Source organism: Poecilia mexicana, unplaced genomic scaffold (assembly GCF_051168715.1).
Source record: "Poecilia mexicana isolate PSO_F unplaced genomic scaffold, ASM5116871v1 scaffold_11, whole genome shotgun sequence".
In the NCBI taxonomy this organism is placed as follows: domain Eukaryota; kingdom Metazoa; phylum Chordata; class Actinopteri; order Cyprinodontiformes; family Poeciliidae; genus Poecilia; species Poecilia mexicana.
The window spans coordinates 12,697,395-12,714,808 of NW_028263380.1; the positions used below are offsets into that span (position 1 = coordinate 12,697,395).

At 40.9% G+C, this 17,414-nt stretch overlaps 1 protein-coding gene across 7 annotated transcripts in view; it reads right to left on the reverse strand.

The window, feature by feature from the left end:
* The window catches only part of clasp2 (cytoplasmic linker associated protein 2), a 61,278-nt gene extending 44,024 nt beyond the window's left edge, over positions 1 to 17,254 (reverse strand). For 6 of the 7 annotated variants that reach the window (XM_088010221.1, XM_088010222.1, XM_088010225.1 and 3 more), the window contains exons 1-5: positions 16,335 to 17,251; positions 7,143 to 7,221; positions 3,334 to 3,437; positions 2,709 to 2,800; positions 1,770 to 1,845 (exon numbers count right to left, since the gene is read on the reverse strand). In XM_088010221.1, the coding sequence (XP_087866347.1) occupies positions 1,770 to 1,845; positions 2,709 to 2,800; positions 3,334 to 3,437; positions 7,143 to 7,221; positions 16,335 to 16,532 (549 nt within the window). In that variant the 5' untranslated portion in view covers positions 16,533 to 17,251. Of the gene's footprint in view, positions 1 to 1,769; positions 1,846 to 2,708; positions 2,801 to 3,333; positions 3,438 to 7,142; positions 7,222 to 16,334 lie in introns of all 7 variants that reach the window. The other variant, XM_088010227.1, reaches the window with a different exon arrangement.
* Positions 17,255 to 17,414: the final 160 nt, after the last annotated feature.

The window sequence follows — 17,414 nt, forward strand, 5'->3', positions numbered from 1 at the left end:
TGTTGTGATTGGGTAGCTGGGTTTTTGCTGAAGGAATTCGCTGCAAGTGAGACGGAGACGGCTTGTCGAGGCTGTTGATTGGTCGAGGTGAAATGTGGGTAGCTAATGATTGGGCACAATCATTCAGCAGAAGAAGCAGAGCTCAGCTTTCCAATCCCCCCTACCCCCCCTCTGCACATTTACTCTCAAACCCTCGCTCTGAGCTGCTGTGGGTGTTTAACAACTAGATGTTAGCGCAATGAAGCTCAGTGGGAGGTGAGGGCGCAGAGCTTAGCTCATCCTCTCAGTAATAACAGTAATAATCAGAGCGCCGTCTCAAGATGTCTGAGCTGAGAATTCAAGCGCAGCTGCAGAGTGATGCAACAAAAAGCAACACATTTCCAAGAAAATAAAGTGTTGGAAACATTAAATGTAACAAATGATGCTAAACTCTCCGTTTAGTTAGTGACATTAGCATTCTTGTGAATTCTCTGATGTCTGCTACTGTTAGTAAAGAGAAGGATAGACACAGAAAGAAGAGTTTTCACCACTAGGCTTCTGAGTAAGGGATGCACGATACACCATTATTTTGCAACATCAGGGTGCACATTAACAATATCACAATGGACTGTATGAAAAGTGATATTTGTGCAGTTTTGTTTGCAATCTTAACGAATCACACATTCTGCATGCCATTAAGTGTTCGGCCGACTGGATGGTGTTTCACTTTATAACCCCACTTCTTAATCTTGTACAGTCCCACACTTCAGTATTTACTTACTAGAAATGAATGAAAATAAAACAGCGTTTTGAAACTTAAACAAACAAAAGTCACTCCTACGCTCCTTTGGGAAAGCTAACTGCTAAGTGCTGAAGCATTTCCACTTAACATGCGTCACGTTCGCAGCTTGGGGTCACCCTCATCTAAAATTTCAGCAGACCTAGTATTTCACATATACTTCACATGTAACCCCAAATACAGCAGCTCTCAGCAGAACTGACTGCTGGTCATTTTTATCACTATGCTTTGGCACTAACATAAAAAAAAAAAAAAAAAGCTAACGGTGCACTAAGGATTCTTGCAGTTTCTGGAACTGCGACTGATTTCAGATTACAGCTGGCAAACTCTCTTTCTTCTGAGTCACATCAATGATTCTTGCCACATAAATCTGCTGCCAAAACAACAAGCTCAGCACGGTGAACACTTACACTAGTCGACTAACGAAGGAAAATATTTTCATTTGATGTCATTTTTTTAAAGCTTTTTTTTTTTTTTTTTGCTGTTTATCACTCATTTTAGATACATTAAGCAGACTTCTTTGTGTGTTATTATTTTTCATGAGCCAATGCAAACATGTAATAAAATTTGTTTTTTTTGTTTAATACAATTTAGCTGATACACAATGAGAGAGAGATGTTTCTTTCACAAAAGTCAGGCACTGCACATTAATTTAGACTTTGGATTTTAAAACATTTAAATTGTTGAGCAGCAACTCACATGGGGTGACTAAAAGTAAAAAAAAAAAAAGAAAAAAAAGATTAATAAAATCTAAATCTTTATCTGACTGAACCTGGAATAGAATCCAAGATAATCTAATCTAAAATTATTTACTGTAAAGTCATTATGAAGTAAACTGATTTTAAAGGACACATGACTGTTTAACAACTAATCTAAGTGATTTATGTATTTACACACTGGCCTGTTCCTGTCTCAACATGTTTTTGCCCGCATAAATTAAGGAAACAAAAGCCGGAGCATAATTCAAACTAAACGATGCTGCTCGTCTCACCTGTGGGTTCTGATCCCCAGTCAGAGAGCAGAGATGTGGGACTAATTTGCTGAGGCTGAGAGGCTGGGCTCCGTACCTGAGAGAGGCGGACAAAAGAAGAAGACAAAGTAAATACAGAAACGGGAGTAAGCTGACTCGGATTTATGATAAATAGCCCTAAGTACGCTTTGTTCTTTTAAAAATTTAAGTGGAAAACTAAAAAAAAGTAAATAAAAAATGCTAAGACCTAGAGCTCTGTAAACGATCATTTGTCTTATCGTTCCACTCAGTTTCAAAGCAGAAATGCCCAACATCTCCTGCATTACCATCAGGCGGCAGCTGAAGACTTCAACACAGAAATGCCACCGGCTATTAGTAAAAAGATGCTAAAATCAGCAGAAAAATTTCAGATTAGTTTGTTGGCTGTGCCAACCTAAAGCAGGGACCCCCACTGTCCAACACGCTGCGACAAACAACGATATATTTATTATTCCTGTAAACACGTTTTGTGCGATGACATTGTTGACCCTGCCGAGCCCCAGCTTACCGAGGCTAAAACGTCCCTGCAATTCTCGGCACCCAACAGGAGAACAAATCTTCTTGGAATTACGGGAGGAAGTGAGATCAAACTAATTCATAAAACAAACAAGCGCTCGTGTCTGAACTGTAACGTCGTGTAACCGAGGATCCGTGGGGTTTGCTTCGAGGCGGAAATAGTTAAGAGGATTAATCCTGAACAGAGGGAACTTGTGTGTTTCTTGAACAAAGTGGGTCAAGAAAGGATGCAGAAACGGCACCGGTTGCCACTTCTGGAGGAAGTTTAGCCAATTTCTCTGACTTTTCAGAACATAAAGTCATTCTATGCGTCAGGAACATGTTGAGGAAGCAGAAGGTAAACTGATTTAAAACTCTATTTAAATGTCATCCTGACCTTGCGCTGAAAAAGAAGAAGTTACTCACGTGCCGAGTGTGGCGCTGAGACAGAGGCAGATTCCTTCTCGGCTGCGGAAGTTTTTGTGTTTAAAGCCGGGAGTCAGCCTTTCCCACACGTTCTTGATAAGAAAAAAAAAAAACGTGGAGGAGGACGAGAGCACGAGGAAGAGAGGGAGAAAGGACGTCAGGAGGAACAAGAAGAAAAAACGTCCAGGTTACAAACTTTGCTAAGCAGCGCGCGAAGCGCAGGGACGGTATTTGCATTTGCAAGAAATGTTTGTGTGTCAACATAAACGACAATGAGGATGCAGCAGCTGTAATTTTTTTATTACCCAGAGGAGGGAGCCAAACCAAACAGATTCTAGCACTGAGAGTAAAAAGCATGGATGTGATGCCTCTGTATGAAGCTTAAGCATGTACTTTTGTAAAATAGAGAAAAATACACTTAACACAAATTGCTTGCAGCCAGATGTCTTTAAAGTTAACCAAAAAAAAAAAATATGCGTAAGAAGATCCTAACTGGAATTTTTCTTGTTTTTTTTTTAAAATTTAGTTTATACAAAGTTTCCTCCAAGATGGCTTTACACACAGCTACACCTTTAATTTGAAGATGCATGCAGGATTTATCTGCTCATGTCAGCATGCGTCTCACCATGGGTGACGTGGTCTGCTCCATGAGGCGAAGGATGAGAGCTTGGCTGTTCTCCCTGACCTGATCCTTCCCGTCACCCAGCCGGTCCACCAGAGCTGGCAAGACTACAAACAGAGAAAAAAAATAAATAAATAAAAGAGATGAGGGAGGGAATGCCGATGAGAGACAAGATGGGAACAAATCTGCTCAAGATTAAATGCAAGAAAATCAAACCACATATGATGCTGAATTCAACAGTGTTTGCACATCGGAGGTAATAAAGACTGCCCCCAAGTGGAATGATTTCAAAAGACAATAACAAACAAAGATAAAAGGTTACATTTAGTAAAGTATGTGGGCTTTATCAGACTCAATAACTTATAGAACATTTAACAGCACAATCACGAGGCTTTGGAAGGTCGTGGAGAAAGAAAGAAAGAAAGGAAATGAGTAATGGACCGTGACTAAAATAACACCAAGGTCATCAAACGCTCACATGTCAGCAAGCTCTATGTAATCCAGTGAGATGATGAAGAACAGAAAGAGAGTCTTTAAATGCACAGCTGAAAAAAATAGGACCGTGTCAAGAATTTCAAATTTTAAATATCATCTGAAGCAGCATATTGGAGAGTCAAAAAAATTACTTACGAAATCTAATAATCCTCAACAGTAATGTCTTCCCCCACACCCTCAACCTGCATCAGCAGTAAGGGCTAAAAAATAAAACAAACTTTCACTCTTGATGCTTCAAACCTGGACATAAACCCACATAACGCTGCCTTCGTTACAGTTCTACAGTAGATGCTATAAGATGATAAATATTTAAATGAAGTAGCGGTGCACCGATTGCAATTTTCCGGCCGATTAGCAATCTTTGAAAAAGCTTAACCTGCCGATTCCGATTCTGGCCGACACCAATTTTTTTTTTTTTTTGTCTGAAATGTTGCTCAATGTAGCAAGAAAGTTGTTTATTTGTCAACAGTGGGGTCACTATTGTTATTTGTAAATGTGCAGACATAACTTGGTGAGCCGGTTTGTCAGTCAAACCTTTCTCACCGGAGAACAAAAGAGGACAATGGTTGATTCTTAGATCAATGCCAAGCTAGATAAGATCGGTGGACAAGATCGGCTTTGCATCGGCCGATCACCGATCTCCCAAAATGAAGGATGAAGGGCACCGATAAATTGACTGGCCGATAAATCGGTGCTCCCCTAAAATAAAGTATCTTTATATTTCTAAAGCATTCAAATGTGACCAGAATCAGACAATATCTGTCCTTTTCCTGGTTAAGCGAACACACCCTTACTTAACGCCTTGTTCAGTTTGTCTCAGAGGTCAAAGCTCGGATCTGAGTAATTATGTCAGACATGCAGCTAGAGCGGGTTCCAGCTGCATGTCTGGATTATTTATGTTAGGGCATAAATAATCCAGACACCATACAATAAATAATCCAAGCTGACGTCTTATTTCTCTCCATTCCATGCAAACAAACAGTAACGGGGCATACTGACCGAGATTGCGTCTTAGAATGTCAGTCATTAACAGCAACACTCTTCTGTGTTTACTGAAAGTCACTTATTTCCATCATCAGTGAGGTGCTTACGGATGAAGTCACATGAAACCCAAATGGTGTAAAACTATTTAAAAAGACAAGCCTGCTGTTTACTGAGGCTGCAACTTAAACGAGGAGTAAAAATTCCAGAAATAAGCGAAAGGATGAGAGTTAATTGGATAAGCTAGGTTTTGAAATCACAGAGTTAAGGTAAGAGTACAGATATTAAATGAAAGGCAGAGAGAATCTGAGCTACACAGTTATGGTAGCCGTGCTAGCCGCTAATATGAGATGCTATGGGCTGATTTTAGACCCAATCACTGCATTTTACTTAATAACAGACCACTTTCAGAAAAAAAGGTAAAAAAAAAAAAAAGATGCTTGTCAGACTCTTTATCAAAGATCCTAAAAAGAAAGTGACAACTGCTTCAAACTGGTATCAGCAAGTCAAAACTGAGATTGGAAATTGGCCATGAAAGTGGAATCAGTGCATATTTATGCTACACTGCTTCAACTGCTGTTTATAGTAAAAATATAGTTCTAGTTTTGACATCTGAAACAAATCTAGCACGTTTTTTTTAAAGTCCTATAATGAAAGCACAGAATGTTCTAAATTTACATCAGATAAAAATAGAATATAAACTTCATAAAACTGTTGTTTTGCTACTTTATCTGGCTTGGTGCGACCCAATAATGACCTCTAACATTCATTCAATTAGATACAATGTCAATAGACAGAGTGGCTCATGTACACACCAACACACACACACACACACACACACAAACACACACACACACTCCTACCCACATTCCCTGAATGAGACATCAGCAGAGGGAGTGATGTAATCTGTCCTTTAACTCAGTGTGGTAGTTATGCTGCCACAACAGCTGGTTGCCTCGGCAACAAGGACAATACCCTCAAACAGAAAACACGACAGGGGAGGGGGGGGGGGGTGTTGTTGGACACGTCACTCAGTGGAGTAAAAATGAAAACGTACACAAATGTCCCTTCAACAGCACAATCTCATTGAAAAGCGACAGAAATGCTGGCCAATCACAGCCCGGCTCACCCGTCAATCTGCACACACCGAAGCGTGATTACATCAGAGTGCAACACACAAAACGAGGTCTGCGTGTTTCACCTGGGCTCCCACTTAGGATAACTTGGCCGGATGGCGCGCAGCACTTTGTCAGAGTGCACGCACGCACACACACACGCTGTAAATTCAGCAGCGCTGTGCAATATGTCAGCCCTGTAAATCAATACAATCACTCAGTCTGAATGATCTCATCTTCCTCCTCCTCGTGTGCTGGTGGGCGGATGAAGAAAGGGAGCGTTGCAGGGGAAAGATGAAGTCACATTGAGGAGGGGATATTCCACAGTCAGCTTTGTAAAAAAAGGAAAAAAAAAAAAAAAGATTTTCAAACCAATCTGAAGCGCACAGTTTCATAATAATGGCAGCTTAGTTCAGCAGCGTCCTTGACCACGACTGGATTGAAAATATGTCTGGTGGTGAACTGCACAGTGTGCTGATGAGGCCAGTAATCCTGGAGTGGCACTGCAGGGTTCAGCATGTTTGCTGGTGACAAGATGCAGTCTGGCTTTGCAGTGACACACACACACACACACACACACATACACACACGGCTGGCACTCACAGAGCACACACATACACTCCCAATGAGTGTGAAATCTGATATAGGACTGAGCCGCTAAGGTCATTAACGCAAGGCGCGGTTATGGGGTGTAACAGGGTGACCCAAGTATAGAGCAACATAAAGGATGAGGAATAGAAAAAGGGGGCGGAGCCAGGAAGCTAAAAAGTGGAAGCGAGAGACGAAACGAAAACACACACACACAGAGATGCTGAAAGGACAGTGACTATTTAACAAACTGCAACACTCATAAGCCAAGAAAACACTAAACTGAGCGCACAGGTTTGCTTTTGTCCGTTAATACAAACAAGACCTTGGTATGAAAACAAGAAGGCAAATTTATGCGCGACTAACTCTTTATGCCAGCGGATAAAGAGTTAGAGCCACGGGAAGAGAGAAAAGAAAGAGATCATTATAATCACTTTTACAAAAATCTGAATAAGAAGTTTGTGTTGGCTTAAAAAAAAAAAAGGGTTCAAACTGGTTTGTTGGTACATGTGCAACGAAGCAGCCGCTAAACTTGTTTTCACTTGTTTTGGGCGCTAAACGAAAACAAAGCCTGCCCAGCGGATCCGAGCTAACCTTTGGGTACGAGAAGAAAAGTAAGAGAAATCTTCTTACCTGTGCCAAGGTATCCTTTGAAGCGCTCTCCCATGCGGTCCACGAATGCCCCGCAGATGTCTATTCCTAACAAAGCCACCTGCAAAAAGCACAGAGAGAAAGAAGAACAATGGTTATGATTGGCCGTTTCACCTCCATGTTCTCCACATCAAACCAACCGAACCGATTCATGTAAACCCACAGAAACTAAAACTGAAATGTAATTGTTCACACTGAATGAATTTAAATGTGCTCCTTCAGATAACCAACATATTACAGAAAAAGTGAAATCTGGTTGAGTTTCCAAACGTACTGACCATAGATCAAAAGCTAGCAATGGATTTGGACAGATTAACAACCTCAACTGACGTGCTAAAAGCCAAAAAATAAATAAAAACACAGAAAAGTAGCTCATTGTACAAATAATGTGAATGCAAATGCTGTTCACCACACTGTTATAAATAGTACCGTCACATTTTAGCAGGACCAAACGCGGCCCAGTCTCCGTCGGCCAGCGTTTACACCAATATTAGTTCATCAAATGGCAGAGCGCCAAATTTAACCCGCCTATCCAGCGTAGGACTGTGCAGAAGTTCAGGCTCCAAATCATCGCCCACACTTTCCAGAGTTCTTCCAGCCGATCCGAGGCGGACCCATCTTCCCTTTCGCAGCTTTAATATGCGGATCTTTAATCTCCCACTGAAAGATTTTTGCTTGCCAAAAAAATCCCAATGCAGAGAGCAGCTGTTCTGGTGCAGCTCTGGAGAGCCGGGTTTGCCTCCCCATGTGTGGTTCCAGATTTTGGAATCACTCCATATTAACACGGCCTGGACGACGACATCGACTTGGTAAGAAAGTGATCACTATGGACAGAAGAACGAAATCTGTTTGGTCCACAGAAACGTCACCCCTGTGTGTAAGTTTGCTCAGAAGATGTTTAAATCTCCTTGCATACTTGTCAGTGTCTTCTATTTAAAGGTTAGTGCAAGAGGGCAGTAATTAATCCCACACAAAGAAAATAAAATGTAGCCAACTTTCTTAAAGTTCAAAATTCAGTTAAGACACTATTTAAATAACCCCCTGCAACATAAACATTAGCTTGTGACGACGCTAAAAATTCGGTGGGTAGACACATATTTGTGTCTGGAAGTGGAGTTTTTCCACTTTTCCTCTGATTAAGATCACATCCCGATGCTGCTGCGCTCCTGGAATGCTTTTGTTGGCAGCGCTCCGGCGAAACTGCAACAGCCAAAAAGAAAATCCATTTAAAGAATATTTGCCAGACGGCCCAGCAATAAGATCAGAGCTGGCCCGCAGTTTTTCCCCTATTTTGGTCAAAGGAAGACTGAAGCCAGGTGACTGTGTTTTTAAAGAGTGAGGAAAAGACGGAGGACAAAACGACATAACAAAAAAACAAACGGCAGCAAAAAATAAATAATCACCTGTGGAGGAAATGCAAGCCTTGGGTCAAACTGAACCCCGACTTATACCAACGTTATTCAGGGGGGGAAAAAAGGGGGGAAAAGCAACATGATTCATGATGGAAACATCCCTCAGGCTCCTTCTGCCCCTCCTCCACCCGACACCCCAACAAGCACCCACAACCATCTGGTATCATCTTCACATGGAGGAACGGAGGAGAAGAAATGGAAAGGGCTACGCTTGTTATCAACCCTGACATTAGAGTATCGAGGGAATAGGAGGGATGCGGAAGTGCTTTGCCAAAGTATTCATCTCTCTGCAATTTTTTTTTTTTTTTACACATTTTAAGTTACGACCACCAATTTTAATGTATGCTACAGAGATTTTTTTTTATTTTTAATTTTTAAATTTTTTTTAGAAAACAGACCAACTTAATGGCAAGTAAGTAGTTAAGTAAGGAGCCAAGTGCGTGAAGTCTTTTTACAAATAGTCACTGCGCAAGACTGGTGAAGGCCTGTCGCAGAAATTATTGCAATAAATTATAACATCGTTGTAAAATAATGAAATAATGGCATAATAACGCATGTTTGCTCTCTCAACGGCGCTGGAAAAGGGAAGGCATTAAAACAAAACGACTGAAAAAATACATGAAAACAAAACACAACCTAAACCACGAATAAAACGGATTTTGTCTCTGTAAACGAAACTGGCCTTCAAAAAACATATTAAAGGAGATTATCAAGATTATTTTAATTTACCATGTGATTACTTGACACAGCATCTGAACAAAAGAAAACAGTTTCACGCCACATCACTATGTAGACGTGGTAGAAATAAAAAGAGGAACTACGAAAACTAGTCTTTCCTATTGCATTTCTATTTAAAAAACTGTGCATATATATTTGTGTACATAAATAGATGTGCACATTTATGGAATAGTAGTACGAAGTAACTGTTCAAGGACGCCATAACAAAAAAAACAAAAAAAAAAGTTATATGGTCCTAAACTAACGCTGTAAACACATCAAATCCTCAGTAAAGCACAGCAGTGGCAGCATAATGGTTTGGGGTTAATACTGCAGCAACGGGAACAGCTCAGAGAAAAAAAAAAATTTAAATCTCCAAAATATGTGACGTTTGTTGCTAAAACCCGACAAGCTGAAAAGGTTTTACAGGTAGTATAGGGGACAGGAGCAAAAAAAAAAAAAAAAAATGTTTTATCTACAAAACTGCAAAATTAAAACATCTGAATATTGTTTTAAGAAATGAAAAGGGTCTCGCCAACACATGATACCTTCCAGACTCTTAACCAGGGAGCTGGAGGAATGTGAGACATTAAGACACTGCGCATAGTCAGCTCTATATGAAAGGCTCTTTGTAAAGGCTCGGGTTCGTAGGTGTGGTGGCTTACCCAGCTAATTCGTATACCATGTAAATGGTGTACAGAGAGGCTTAAATTGATTTTGAGATAAAAAAAAAAATAAAAAAAAAGAGTTTAAATACCTAAAGATATCCGTTTAGTTAGTCTTCAAACAGGACATTTAACTCCTGCTAAAGCTGAAGAAATATTCCACTCTTAGTGGGAGGGGGAAAAAAAGCAGATCATCAAATCATTCCAACTTCCACTTATTCTCACTAAATTAAATTATAACCGAATCCTCCTCATTGGACAAAACTGCAGATGAGAGTGCTGTTTGTTCCGAATCAACAGAAAAAAACATTCATTTTGATCTAGGTGCAATAAGCACCTGTAGCTTTACTTCTAATCGCCAATACACAGCAGAGAAATTAAATAACAATAAGAAATAAAAAAAAAGATTGGAACCATTGTCTGAACCCACCAACCAATAATGACTGTGTCACAACAGTTCCTGCAGCTGCTTCCCACAAAGCTGCATTGAATTTTCTGCGCTGGAAGGTTTTTCTTTTTTTTTGTTTTTTTTCCTATTAAGCACCTGCAGGAAGAGCTAGCCTTGCAGAGCAGAAGGCTGAGTGCCAACATTTGACATGGCTTGAGTGGAAGATATTCTTTTTTTAGATATTATCTCACTGTGAGATTTCCAGGTTTTTGAAAACAATGGATAAAAAAAAAAAAAAAACATTCTTTTGGCGGAACATTTTTAAATGAAGGACTTGCCTATTAAAATATTCGGCTGTTTGGGTCCATCTGTTTCCTATTAAAGCGGCGAATGCGCTCCAGGAGCGGCGTCGCTGCGTTATTGGGGTTCTCTGGCAAACAAGGCATGACTGTTTAAGCAGAAACACACAAATCACGACATCCGGGGCTTTTACTGTCTGGCAACCTAATCTGTCCCCGATCACTGCCAGAAGTGTTCAGTCATCTTAACTTGAACTGCACATATGCAGCGTCGTGCATTATTAATGCTTCCTGTTCGCAATTTTCCAGATACGGCCACTTATGATGATGATGATGATGATGATGAGATCAGGGTTTATGAAGTGAATCTGCTGTTCGGCAGAGAAGAAGAATACAAAGAACTCCAACCCAAGGAACAGTTTTCGCTTTAATTCCTTACAGGTCCTCGAGCGTAAAAGCTTCACTTTGAACACACTCAAACATGTCTGTGGGTCATGACTTGCACTTTTCATTTATTTATTTTTTTTTTACTGTAATTTTTCAGTTTTTGCTCTGCATTAAACGCCTTCTCTGCAACCCCCCCCCCCCCCCAACACATCAACTTTGTTTTTCCTGCATCACGTCTCCTCTAGTTCGCCGTCACCTTGCTGACTCAGTGGCTTCTCGAAACTCCTCCAGCTTTTCTGTTCGACAGTGACAGAAAAGATAAAAGCCTGTTGGTAAGACGACCTTTCCGGGATCACGCAAACCCTACCCATTAGCAGCACATGTCAATATAAAAACAGCCAGAATAAAGGAAAATGCTAGCTGGTGCGCTGGATGCTGTACATAAAGCAGAAACATCACACTGCAGCACATCAAGAAGCAACGCTCGTGTAAATTTACGTGACGATTCTGCAACGTGTTTAGTTAATCGTTGCTTTTTATCTACTTTGATCTATGTTATGATGCCGAGGCTCTACTTTTATTGTTTTACAGTACTTTGGCCAACACCTATTGGTTTTAAATATGTTCATAAATACATTCCACTTCCTTTTCAAAGACTAATATGACATTTTGCATACAAAAATGCAATTAAATGTATCAAAACATGAATGCACACTTGCATAAATGCATGGGCACCGACATAAATTCAGCATTATTTGACCATTGAGATTCACACAGACTAGCAGTGACAACCTGATGCAAGTCAAGGCAGATGAAATGTGCTTTTAGGAGGCTTTGTTATGCTGAACGCACCATCACCGGGTTCACATCTGGCTGAGTAACATATCTATTAACTCCAAATGCAACTTGTGAATCAAATTTCAGTCTAACTACAACAAACGCTTTGAGCTGCTTTGAGCAGCATGCGGAGAAAAGTGCAAAAATATTGCTCTTCTGTTTTTTTTCTGGAATCAAAGTACTGCTGAGAGTACATTCAGGCACACAAAGGAAAAAGTAAGAAATGGTTGGGGTGGGGAGGGGAGGGAGAAACAAAAGACACCCGAATAAACTGAGGTTACAGGAGAGGGAAAAAAGGGACAAAAAATTAAAGGTCATAACAATGAGCCTCCTAACCCCTCCCCCATCTCATCTATAATTCCCCCTGTAGTCCACAGTCCTGACAAAGAGTCTGAATCGCAGACACAGACAGGCTCAAGCAAAAAACGATAATAGAAAGCCTAAGAAACCACAGGAATGCGCAGGAAAAGTACCCAGTCAGTGGGAAATTTAAAAATGTCTGCCTCCAACGTAGCAGGATTAGACTGCTGGCTTGCCACAGACAAAAGCTCTCTGCTTCTCACTCATTTCTGGGAGCACATTCACATTAAAGGTGCCTGTAAAGCTTTAATGGTTTTACATATTTGTAGTCTCAATCATAATTAGCTAATAATATGTTCATTTTCATGTCAGTCAGTCAGTTCTGTTTTAGATTCAGTGAAACCAGCCTCTTTGTACAACGAGGCATTTAACCCGTCCACTGTTTTTACGCTCAGAAGGCAAATTAGTTGAAAATAACACACGAAGAGGCCAACAGGAGAGAGACAGCAGGCGCAAATCGTGACACCGCACCTCGTACTGGCACTTCCGGTGGCAGGTCTGACACCTGCCACAAGTGCCACTGCGTTCGGCTGACTTCGGCTGACCTCGGCACCTCTTACTGGCACTTCCGCTGACACCTGCCACAAGTGCCACTGCCTTCGGGACTAGCTGCCAGAGTTGCCACTGCGTTCGGCTGACTTCGGCTGACCTCGGCACCTCGTACTGGCACTTCCGGTGGCAGGTCTGACACCTGCCACAAGTGCCACTGCGTTCGGGATTAGCTGCCAGTGCTGCCGCTGCGTTCGGCTGACTTCGGCTGACCTCGGCACCTCTTACTGGCACTTCCGCTGACACCTGCCACAAGTGCCACTGCTTTCGGGACTAGCTGCCAGAGTTGCCACTGTGTTCGGGTGACTTCGGCTGACTTCGGCTGACCTCGGCACCTCTTACTGGCACTTCCTCTGACACCTGCCATTAGTGTCACTGTTTTCGGGTCTAGCTGTCAGTGTTGCCACTGCGTTCGGCTGACTTCGGCTGACTTCGGCACCTTCCAAGGGTTGCCACGACCTCATACTGGCACCTCCCACGCCTCACGGACCCCTCTCGCCTATTTTTGCTCACGAGATTTAGGGCGGCCATCTTATAGCGTTCGACCGCTCCACTCAGCGTTATATGTTTAACAGGCACAATGACGTATTTGAACATTTAATCTTTCATAACACGCTGTTTTGTTACTGGAAACCTTATACATGCAGCCATATTTATAAACAGTTGTATTTTTAAAGTATTTTTAATTGTATTATACATACTTCAGCATATTTAAATATGCTTAGTGGGGAAAACAATAGAATAGAAATATAATATTCTTTGGTGACAGCTTCTGTGTCAGAATTAATATGAATGAATTTATAATTAATGAAAATAATGGTGGATCTGGCACAAAGTATTGCATTTCTTGTTAAGTATTCTGTTCCCTTAAAAAAAGCAAATATGCCCTGGTCTATTTTTTATACAGTCTCAAATTTCAGTTTCCAATAAACAGCCTCAGTGAAAACATGTTGACAGTTGCCATAAGCTGCCACTTGTGCCACGGGCTTCTGGGTAAGGTGCCACTTGTGCCACCTTACCACTGGGTAAGGTGACACAAGTAAGGTGGCCATGGGTGCCACAGGCTGCTAACCTCATTCTCTATCTGTTTCAGACAGAATGTAGCATATGAATAACTTTAGATCAAACAAATAGAAATAAAATATATCTTAATTACAACATAATTCTCATACATATTTAAATATACAGCCGGTGTTCAGACTTAAACAGAGAAAGACAACTCCTGCGCTTTCAGATGGGACCTCTTCTGCAACAGGTGATAATAGCTACCAGTAGGTACCTACCACTACAACTGACACTCGGTTGCCATGGTATGTCAGTGCTGACAAGCTCCTGTCAGTTCCGGATTATAATTATTTTCATACAATGACCTTAATATAATGCTATTGATTATTAAACCGGGTAAGTTCACTAATATTGACTTATTAGTTAACATTTCTGACAGTGGCAACATGAGATATTGACAATTCCAGAGTGACATTATGTTCAGCCTGGTTCCATGACAGTGCACAGGATGTCATAAGTTATAGTGGCTGCCTGGTCTATTATCTAATAGACCAGGCAGCCACTATAACTTTCAGTGTTTTTTGTTAAGATAATGCATTTTTTAAAAAAAGAAACATGTTATCATAATTTTCCAAAAATGCCAGTTAATCATTTTTAAATAGTTATTACTTGTTTTTATTTATTACATTTAATCCCCGCTATTTTTCATTATTTGTCAAGTTTATTACAGATTTGTGTGGCATAAATGAAGGTTGCTTCTCTGTGTTTTTTTCTGGTTCGGTTCATTGTCTTCAAAGTTTTCTTATTCAAAGATGAGAGAATGACTAAAATCTGAGCTAAAAAATGCATTTCAACAGCATTTTCAAGGCAGCAGGAGGATTTTCACTTTCAAGTTAAAACAACTTCAATTTTTTTACACCAATATTGAATATTGATAAGTCAAAACACAAATTATTTACACCTCAAAAAATTTGACAATGTGTGAATCTTAAGCAGCATTAAGAACAAGAATGTTACATATTTTTGGAAATAAAAATTACTTTAGTTTATACTTAAGATGCAAATGATTTTTTCAAAGAAAATTGTGCTGTTTACATATTATTTTATTTGGCAGATATGTTTCAACATTTTTTCAAGTTTATGTCACAAAGTATATGCATAGTAATTGATTTGTCAATATTTATTAGCCATTGTATGTAAATACTTTAAACAGCAATTTGAAGTCTACTGTAAAATTCATGTTTAGTCAACGTGTGAATTTACTACATCAGGATCAAATAACTTATTATTCCTCCATGAGAAATTATGATCATTAAGCTTAAATTTATTTTTCAAACTTTATTAATTTCTACAATATACGTTATACAGAGTCTGATTATTATTACTATTATCCAGTTGCAACATTTGGCTTCCTGTTGCACTATGTCAGCCACTGTTCTGCGATATAAACATGGGCAAGGGTTGAATGTCATTTTGATTAAGTAAAAAGTCCTATTAACTATCAGTGATGTGTGATTAACCAGATGTGTCTTTGAACATAGTGACAGGTTCCACTGTAATAGTGACACTTTATAGTATATTCAATTGGCCATCTTGATTGAATTAAACTCAGTCAAAAATATTCAAAGTGTTAAATGGATAAATATACAATTACCATTGAATTTTTTTTTATAAACACGCATTATAAGTAACACGTTTTCAAAAAACTGTCATTGCCATCCCCCAAAACATCGGAAACAGTTGTGACAGCTCTGAAACATCCTGGACATCTAACAGCAGCTCTAGTGGAGGCGAGACTCAGCTGTTACAAAGGTGCCGAAACCAATGGCATCCCTGATACCTTCTGTGTATTTGATTAATTCAAAGACGGAAGGAGTCGGCTGGATTATTCAGATGAACTTTAGTGAATAAATAGGATGAACGAATCATACATGATATAATAAACGTGTAGGAATTCAGCTAACATAAGTATTTATGCGAAAAAAAAATTATTAAATTCTGTCTTCTTCGTCTGTGTTTAAGTTCTTCTTCTACTAGTAATAAAGCATCATGGGATATGTAGTCCATTTGCCTAAGTCAGTAGCAACACTGAGAGCTAGACCCGAAAACAGTGGCACTAATGGCAGGTGTCACCGGAAGTGCCAGTAAGAGGTGCCGAGGTCAGCCGAAGTCAGCCGAACGCAGTGGCAACTCTGGCAGCTAGTCCCGAAAGCAGTGGCACTTGTGGCAGGTGTCACCGGAAGTGCCAGTAAGAGGTGCCGAGGTCAGCCGAAGTCAGCCGAACGCAGTGGCAACTCTGGCAGCTAGTCCCGAAAGCAGTGGCACTTGTGGCAGGTGTCAGCGGAAGTGCCAGTAAGAGGTGCCGAGGTCAGCCGAAGTCAGCCGAACGCAGTGGCACTTGTGGCAGGTGTCAGACCTGCCACCGGAAGTGCCAGTACGAGGTGCGGTGTCACGATTTGCGCTCGGCCCTGCTGCAACAGGATGCTCGTCTAGCACCACGACACCCTCACACGATGACTGGGATTTTTTTTTTTTTTTTTGTCCCCCTCCCGTACCTTGAAATTGCTGGAGTTGATCCATCCCGTTAACTCGTCTATGGTCTTATCAAGCCGAGGCTTGTCCTGCTCCACGTCCGGGGAGCGATCTGGGTCGTTCAGGTAGTCTATGAGGTCCTGGCCGACCTGCAGTCTGCGTGTAACGTCCTTCTGCAGTACCTGCTGGTAAAAATAGTCCATGTTGTCATGATCCTCCATTGGGCACACAGTGCCGAGCGGCCAGCTAGTGAAGCCGGGCCAAAGATCGAAGACAACGGTCCAGTCGACGGGGTGTAGAGAGGCTGAAATGTCAACTGTAGTCCAGTCCAGGAGCAAGGGAGGAGTGCAGTCCAGATAGTTTTCGACTCAAGTTTGATCATCAATGTCTGTTCGATTAAAAATACGGATTACTTTGGTACACACATCATCCCCCAAAATAAACCAAAAAAACTCCACTTGATGCGTTGCCTTAAAGTTGCTGTTGTTTTTGTTCTTGTTAAATACTTTCCTCAAAAAAAGACCTCAAAACTCAGCGAAACCTAATTAAACGTACAACTGCACTGAACCACGCTAAGGTTTCTCTGTACATGAGCATAACGACACGCCAAAAGTCGTTATTTACTATCTGTTATGCTAACAAAATAGCACTTGGCTAGTTAGCGCCCATACAAATAGCTTCACGTAGGCTAACTCAGCCTGCTAACGGCCTATCGCCGGACTCCGCTCTGTTCTCCTACTTCATGACCACGGGCGCAAAAGTCTGTAAGGTTGCGATCCGGTCTGCGGGGAAGTTGTACCAAACTTCCGCAACTGAAATAATAAATCCACTCCTGTGTTAACCGATCCCGTTTTAGTCCAGAAGTATAGCAATCGTTGCTTGAAGTGAACCCGCTCAGAGCTGCTGGGAGGCTGCGCGTTGCCGGGGACTGCAGTTAACCAGGGGGTGCGACCACCAATCCTTGATCACCGCACAGCTAGCCAACACGATGCCTGATGTAAAATAACAACAAAAAGGACTCCGACTGAATACTTACTTAATTTTATTTACAGAATGAAGGTAATAATTTTAAAAACATGTATAATTTTTAAAAAAAGAAATTA